This window comes from Neurospora tetrasperma (assembly GCF_000213175.1).
Source record: "Neurospora tetrasperma FGSC 2508 unplaced genomic scaffold NEUTE1scaffold_5, whole genome shotgun sequence".
Taxonomy (NCBI): Eukaryota; Fungi; Ascomycota; class Sordariomycetes; order Sordariales; family Sordariaceae; genus Neurospora; species Neurospora tetrasperma.
Window position 1 is genome coordinate 931,394 of NW_009799103.1, and position 8,425 is coordinate 939,818.

Here is an 8,425-nt window from a genome sequence, read left to right on the forward strand (position 1 = left end):
GGGGGGGTCCCGTGGCTACGCGTGAAATAAGAGAAAGGAATGAAAATAAATTGGGAGCCATCTGAGAGTTGATTTTACTGGGTGGGACCGAAGTGTACAACATCACGACCGTGTTCCTGGATGATGATCAGGCTTGTGATGGCCTTTTACCCGCAAAATGGGTTCACGAAGAACAGGGATGCCGGTTCCCAAATCTGAGGGACAAAATCGCTCGTCGTCTGTGCCTGTCTTTGCGGCTGTGGGGGGCGCCGAGGTGAGGTTATCGCTGTCGGTCGGACGATGAAGCATCAGTCGGTCCACATGACTCGTGACCAGCTGCTGGGAATTGTCTAGACGAGTGAAGAAGAAATTGGGCACTCGTCCAGCATCTTCTACATTTCGCTTAACTTCTGCTTCTTGCAGCTTTTTGAGACATGGCTCGATCCAATGGCATGTTACAATGGAAGGAATCAGCCTTTCTTTTTTTTTGTTCTCGGAGGGCGCCACTGCCCAAGTCACCTAACCCGATGCCGGCCGGGCGCCGTTAGAACCCGTTCGTCGTCGCCGTTAAAATGACGCAGATGTCTGACCCACAAGGACTTGGCTCGCTGGAAAGCGCCGGGGGCTGCCCCGGCACGCCTGTCTCTTCTAGCGGCTTGGCGAAGTCGTGATGTCCCGCTTTCACCCCGCACTGAGGCTTCAACCCCACTATTAGGGCCTAGCTCGTAATAGCGGATGAGACCCGAAGACGACAACCTCAACGGTCAGATGATGGGACTTCTGTGGAAACCGTACCTAGCATCAATTAAACTCGCCATGTTCGTATTCTCGCCTGGAGGGCCCGGGCTGGATGGTATCTGGAAGTTGGGCTTAAAAGATGCCCAGCTCGATCGCTCAGCACCTTCCACTTGCTAGTCCTCAGCAGATTCATCGTATGATGCCATTCCAACTTGTATCATTCTTGGTTCATTTCCCGAAGAGCTAGGTACGAGTACCCCGGAAGCGATGGTACGACCATGTCCCCGTTCCCAGTTCCGAGTTCGCCGTATGGAAGCATGATCTGCACACAACAACAGGGCACTAGGTAAGGGAGCTACAGCTTGTCTGTAGCACTACATCGTTACAGCGGGCGAAGTGGGTATCAAGTACATCATCATCGTGAAAAGGCGACCAGCTTCCGAGGCCAAAGGATTGGAGATTCTGACCATACAGGATAGGATACGAGATACGCCGCCCAGTTTCGACTCAGGACAACCACACCCCCCTAATCAGCCTCACCGGCCGCCCCGATATACCCGGGATCTCAGGTAGACACAGGTTAGAGCTTGACAACCAGGTGACTTTGTCTGAACCAATAACACTTTATCCGAAACATTGCAAGTGCACTGGCTCTCCTTGATCACCTCAGCCATCACCCGTTTCCCGGCGTCCAACAGCTTTCCCCCCGCGAGACATGCCTCTTCTACCAAGAAACGATGCCGGATGCTGCGGGTGGCCCGAAAGGAAAACAACGGCTATCACGTTGTGATGCGGTGATTGCTTTCCTTCCTTCACCGACCTTTGTGCCCATTATACATCTCATGCAAAGAGCAATTCGTACCGGGACAGCTCTCCTTGGCTTCCATGCCGTACAACACCGCCCCTCACAGCTTCCAGACACCTTCTCCCAGTGGGGTGGTGGGATGGCGTCGAGATCAGCTGCCACCACGTCTGGGGAAATACCAAGTAGAGTGTTACGGACAAGCGTCGACCCTGAACTTCAAAGCGTAACCCCGTTGTACCTCGACAAAGAGCCACAGACTTCACTTGGCAGCAAGCGATCGGCAGCCGTCCAGGCAATTTCAGATTGTAACATTGGCAGTCATCACAGGTGGCAATTGCCCTCGGACAAGGGAGGTAAACTTTTGCGAGGTAACTCTCCGAAATCACACTTACACTTGTGTGGCCGGTGTCATTGAAATAAGTAGGAAACTGAAACTGTCACACCGTAAATGTGAAAGAGGGATTTGGTAAGACATCGAAGGAGTTGAAGGAGGAGACAACAGAAAGACCCGACAGCCTCATATGCCCGTGCCCGTACCGCTGTCACCGGGGGTCTAGAGGTAGAGGTCCAAAAAGAGGGAACCCCGCCTTGATCATTGAACGAGAGTCGGAAACTGACAAGGATCAACCAAACAATGCAGATGGCCAGACGGGAAAGAAGGAGGGAATCCCGGGGGTTTAGCCAAACGAGAGCGACAAAGGTGGTGGATGGCAACCCATACAATGCACTACCCGCACGTGTTGCGTCACCACCTCACCTTCCACCTTCCGTGTCCCAGGTCGTGCCCGCCAAGAGACTTCCCAATACTTAATCAAAAAGTGGAAGTAACACTGCAGAACCTGCACACCACCCACCCAAGGCCACTACTTACCGTGCAGTGCAACGTGAAGCCATCAATTGGATGCAATGGTTGATAGGGAACCCAAGCAGGCCGTGACCGACGAGTCCGCGAGCGCCGGCATCGCCTTCAAAAATCCATTCGCAGACACCACCCCACACCACCCGGCCTCGAATGACAACGACTCGTCCCGCTCCGACACAAAAAGCCCTACAAGTCCGTTGAATGATACTTCCGGGCCCTACAGCTCGCGTCGGATTACCCCTTCGCTTGGCGTCCAGCAGCTTCTCAGTAATCTTCAGCCCAGAGATCCATTGGCCGACCAGACGCCTGCCCCCACCAGCGACACTGTTGCGTATAATTCCAGACCTTCCCTTCCTCATCAGCTCCAGAAGCAACAACACCTCGACCACCTCCAGGCCAACACCGGCCACTACACGTCTCCTAGCGGCGACAACACCCAGACCTACGATACCCGGTCGGCTGCCCCCCATCACCACAGCATCAAGCCCATCGCAACCGCAGTCATGGCGTTCGAAAAGGCCCGCAAGTTCTCCACGGGCACTTCGGTGCACCGTAAGCGCCAGATGAGCACTTTGGTGGAGAAGGAGGGTCACTTTGGTCCTGCTCTAACTGTGAGTACCTTGCCCACCACGGCTTGCTTGACTGCGTCGACGTTTCATGCTAACATCGGATGTCCCATAGACGCTCTATCTTGGTATCTCTGCCGTGTTTGCTGATGACCATACGGCCGTTGTGGCCTTGGCCATTCATGACACAGTCTACCTGGTTGACTTCTCAGTCAAGCACATTGAGCTCGATGACGCCCTGAAAATGGGCGAGGACCTCATCGCAGAATATGTCATCTCCGAAGTGCAAAAGTATGAGCACGAGAACTTTTCCAAGTTCGTCGGTGCTGGTCTCCCCACGACACTCAAGTACATGAGCCCAACTCTCTGTTCGCGGCTCTGGCTCGAGGTGGATATTGTGCCCATCGTTATGCGCCCAGATGATGAGCACAAGGAAGCGACCTTCTGGGATGTCAAGCGAGTCGATGAACAAGCCGATTCCATGGCCCGAAAGTGCATCATGTAAGGGCCCCCCCTTCTCTTGTCAGCTACACCCCGAAGAGCATACTGACAGCTTGTTAGGCACTTTGGCCCTTCCCTCGTTCCACTCCTCCAGGTCGGATTCCGAGGCATTGTCCAAACCGATGCTGGATTCCGCGCCCACCTTACCACCGTCCAGAACCACAAAGACACATGCGGTCCGGCAACGTGGGAAACCACTCTGACATTTGCCAAGAAGCTTCGTGCCAACAAGCTCAAGATGGCCTTCTTCAGCTCAACACCCCAAGGCGGTGGTGTTGCACTTATGCGGCACGCTCTTGTACGCTTTGCTCGTCTTTTGGGTGTCGACCTCACCTGGTACGGTAAGTAAAGCAGTTTGCTGTCCGGAACGCTAGACGGTCAACTAACACTGTTTCAGTGCCAAAACCACGACCCGGTGTCTTTCGCATCACCAAAAACATCCACAACATCCTGCAGGGTGTCAGCCATCCCGATCAGCGCGTATCTGCCGAAGAGAAGCAGGCCATCATTGATTGGATTAACGAGAATGCCAGTCGATACTGGTTCTCCGAGGGCGGACCTTTGCGTGCACCCGAGGAAGGCGGTGCTGATATTGTCGTGATTGATGACCCTCAAATGCCCGGCTTGATCCCCCTGATCAAAAAGTATACCCCTAACCGCCCCGTTCTCTACCGCTCGCACATCCAGATTCGCAGCGACCTCGTCGCCAAGGCCGGTTCGCCTCAAGCCGACATCTGGGATTTCCTGTGGGGCAACATCCAGGGCGCCGACATGTTTATCAGCCACCCTATTCCCAGTTTCGTCCCTCACAACGTCCCGCGCGAGAAGGTCGTCTACTTGCCAGCCACCACCGACTGGCTTGACGGCTTAAACAAGCACCTCAACCACTGGGACTCGGGTTATTACGGTAATCTGTACAACAACGCCTGCCACTCGCAGCGCATGACGGAGCTCAACTGGCCCGCCCGCAAGTACATCATCCAGGTGGCCCGCTTCGACCCATCCAAGGGCATCCCCACCGTTATCGACTCGTATGCTGAGTTCCGTCGCCGCTGCGACAAAGCCGGCATCACTGACGTGCCGCAGCTCGTTGTGTGCGGCAATGGTTCCGTCGATGACCCCGACGCCTCCCTCATCTACGATCAGACCATGGCCCAGCTTGAGACATATTACCCCGACCTGATTCGGGACGTCAGCGTCATGCGTCTGGAGCCCAACGACCAGGTCATCAACACCTTGCTCTCCAATGCCCACGTCGCGTTGCAGCTTTCCACCCGTGAAGGCTTCGAGGTAAAGGTTTCCGAGGCCTTGCACGCCGGCAGACCCGTCATCGTCACCAACGTTGGCGGTATCCCGCTACAGGTCAAGGACAAGGTCAATGGTTTCCTTGTCGCCCCTGGTGACTGGCGTGCCGTGGCTGGTCATCTGATGGAGCTGTTCACCGATAATGAGCTTTGGAAGAGAATGCACCATGCGGCACGGACGGGCGTGTCTGATGAGGTCGGCACTGTCGGTAACGCGCTTGCCTGGTTCTACTTGGCTGCCAAGTGGACCGAAGTCGGCGTAGAGACGAGTGGCAAGGGTGGATTGAAGGGCAATGAGCAGTGGGTGAACGACATGGCGAGGACGGAGGCCGGATACTTGTACACCCAAGAGGAAAACCGGTTGCCGAGACACTTTACGCAGAGGAAGCCGGAGTCCGAGTCGGAGTCTAAGGACTTGCCAATTCATGAGAAGAAAGCAGAGGTTACTGCTTGATTATATGTTGATTGACGGATTGCGTGTTTTTGGTCGAGTTAGTTTGTTAGTTCAAGATATGAGGTCATCCTGAATATATCTTTCTAGCTGCCTTTGCAAGGAGAGAAGAGAAAATAAAGCGTCTTCTGTCACGGTAGATGCTCATCGTGTAGCATCTTCATAGTGACCAGTGAAAATTCATCACTCTCATGCAGTCACTGCGCGTCTGTCGGTCGGCTAAAATTATGTGAGAAGCACATTTCAACCACAGCTGCAGGCGTCGAAGATCACTGAACTACATACCTGTGTCTAGACAGTGCAGCTTCAGCCTCTGCCGGGGTAGCTTGCCACGATCCATCATGCCAAACCAAGATGTCTCGGACGGGAACGATCAAGGTATACGTCGGTATGATGGAGGATGTTCGCACGCCCACTCCGAAGCTATTAAGGATGAGTTTAAGTGATTGAATCTGAAAAAATTCTTCTGGTCATCGCCTTGTTTTCCTACCGCTCTCGTGTTTCAATCCCGACTAGAAAGTAGTAGTCGCGTTGCCAGACAAGAGGTTGTGCCAAACATTGATTTGAACAACGAGGTGACGCGAAAACACGTGCTGCTGGTGCCTGTCACACAAACCCACCTTTCCCACACTCAAACGCCTGTGCAGTCTTGGCGGATGTATGCGTGTGCACACACACACGACTTTTTAGCAAAACGGACCATCAATGAGATTTTATTTGCTTATATTTCTACTAAACGAAGAGATAAAAGAAAACCGACTCAAGATTCTAAATCAGCGTACTTGAGACTACCAAGAGAATAGTCTCTTATATAGGATAATTAAATTCCTTTATCTTCGTCTTTCGTTTCGATGGTCCGTTTTGCCAAAAAGTCGCGTGTGTGTGCACACGCACACATCCGCCAAGACTGCACAGGCGTTTGAGTGTGGGAACTATAGTGGGGGTGGGGTAATCTCAGCGACTAAATTGAGTCGCGCTTTAAACGCGTCTCCCGAAAAGTTCCCAATATCCAGGGCAGGAAGAATTGGCATCGTCGCAACTTATCTACGAATCCGAAAAAAAGTAGCTAAATTATTTCGACACTCTCGCGACTTTATATACAACAATGACAGTCACCACATCCGAACCTGTTGCACCAGTGCAATCGCAGTCGTCGTCGCAGCCCTCCTCTCGCACCAACCCAACAACAAGGCGTCACGAAGAATACCAATACCTCGATCTCGTCCGCCAAATTCTGGACGAAGGTGAACTCCGTGAAGACCGGTACGCTCAGTCTCCCCTCCAATCATCTCTCCAACCTAATTCATCTTATCCTCGCATTTCCATTCCCAGCTGACCACCTCCCACCTCTTCTCATTGCAGAACAGGAACAGGCACCTACTCCATCTTCGCCCCGACCCCTCTAAACTTCGCCCTTTCCCGACCCTCCTCATCCTCCTCGGGGTCCTCCTCCGATCCGTCATCGCCAGACTACACCTACACCCCCATCCTCCCGCTCCTTACCACAAAGCGAGTCTTCACCAAAGCCGTCCTCCTCGAGCTCCTCTGGTTCATCTCCGCCTCGACCTCCTCCACCACGCTTTCCGCCCAGGGAGTCAAAATCTGGGACGGCAATGGTTCCCGCGCCTTTCTCGACATGCTCGGTCTTTCCCACCGCAAAGAAGGTGACCTAGGTCCCGTATACGGTTTCCAATGGCGACACTTTGGCGCCGAATACGTCGATTGCGAGACCGATTACACCGGGCAGGGCGTGGACCAACTCCAGCGCATCATCGACACTCTCCGCAACAACCCGTACGATCGCAGACTGATTCTGAGTGCCTGGAACCCCAAGGACATGAGCCAGATGGTGCTGCCGCCTTGTCACATGTTTGCGCAGTTTTATGTGTCGTACCCGGGGTCGAGGACACGGGGTGGTGCACAGGCACAGGATAAGGAGGGGGAACTAAACACACCAAAAGAGAAGCCAAGGGGCCACTTGCACTGCCAATTGTATCAAAGGTCGTGCGACATGGGACTGGGTGTGCCCTTTAACATTGCCAGCTACGCGCTGCTGACGCACATGCTCGCGCACGTGTGTGACTTGGTGCCGGGGAGCTTGACCCATGTGATGGGCGATGCGCATGTCTATCTTAACCATGTAGACGCGCTCAAGACGCAGCTGGAGCGTGAGCCGAGGGAGTTCCCGACGCTCGAGATCCAGAGGGAGAAGGGAGGTAGTATCGATGGGTGGAAGGCCGAGGATTTTGTTATAAAGGGGTACGAGCCACACAAGACGATTGCTATGGAAATGTCTGTGTAGGTCAATAATTGTCGACTACGATTATCACTGATATCCTGAATTCGTTCTTTCTATCTGTTTACGACTTTGGTTTCTCATTGCTTAGGTATGGTGCGTCTGTGTTAATAGTAAACACGCCGGGACCGACTACCTGCAATGGATAAGCAGCATGTTAATCATCAAGGCTCTGTTTGTTCTGCCTATAACAAAAATCGCTGCTACCCCGTATCCTCATTAAACCCCTCCCATTGGCACTCATCTTCGCACGAGGTTCGTTTTCATCACTCCGAGGCTTGTCCTTCCGTCATTTCCATTGTCAGAGCTACCTCATCGGCAACAGGACTTTCTTCTTCAACGTCTGAGGAGCCATAGATAGTGACCACGGAACTCGTTCTTTGAACGTTGGGGTTCAAACTATAAGTGACACGCTCCCACCCTTCCGCCGGTTTCACCATTCAGGCCACCACCACTATTCTACTTCCCGAGGGAGGTTCTTACGTTGTCCATAGTATCATCCTGCGCAATATGGGGACAGTATAACGTTAGAATTCAGAAGCTTATTGCGGGCGGCCATGACACGTAGAAAAGTAACTCTATCAAGTATTTCTCAACCTTCAAACCTCGAACAACAACCTGCAGACCACGAAGAAGAATCTCTTTTGAAGATATCTTATACTATAGTAAAGGATACCCCTGAAGCCCATCATCTCCGTTTCAAGACGTGATGATGTCAAAGAGAGAACGATTGGAAAAATAAAAGAAAAAAAACATACAACACCAGGGATTCGCTGGTCGTCACCGACCCAACTACTAGTCTGACCCTCACTGGCTTATCTATGGGAGAGCGGACGGGATCCCGAGTTTTCCAGTGGGTATGGTCGTATGTACTAATTTATTTCCAAAGTCTTGAATATAATCGAGGAATCAGTCTGGTGCAA

At 52.8% G+C, this 8,425-nt stretch overlaps 2 protein-coding genes across 2 annotated transcripts; both read left to right on the top strand.

Annotated features, from left to right (window-relative positions):
* Positions 1–2,376: 2,376 nt before the first annotated feature.
* Positions 2,377–5,360, top strand: NEUTE1DRAFT_131038 (uncharacterized protein; the record flags this gene model as incomplete). Its single annotated transcript, XM_009854770.1, has 4 exons — positions 2,377–2,995; positions 3,066–3,451; positions 3,512–3,792; positions 3,849–5,360. 4 exons carry the CDS (start codon positions 2,429–2,431, stop codon positions 5,207–5,209), a joined length of 2,595 nt encoding a protein of 864 aa, XP_009853072.1.
* A 902-nt stretch (positions 5,361–6,262) lies between these two features.
* Positions 6,263–7,560, top strand: NEUTE1DRAFT_66670 (thymidylate synthase; the record flags this gene model as incomplete). The annotated part of the gene is made up of 2 exons (XM_009854771.1): positions 6,263–6,469; positions 6,569–7,560. The coding sequence occupies 2 exons, from the start codon at positions 6,312–6,314 to the stop codon at positions 7,506–7,508; spliced, it is 1,098 nt and encodes a 365-aa protein (XP_009853073.1).
* Positions 7,561–8,425: the final 865 nt, after the last annotated feature.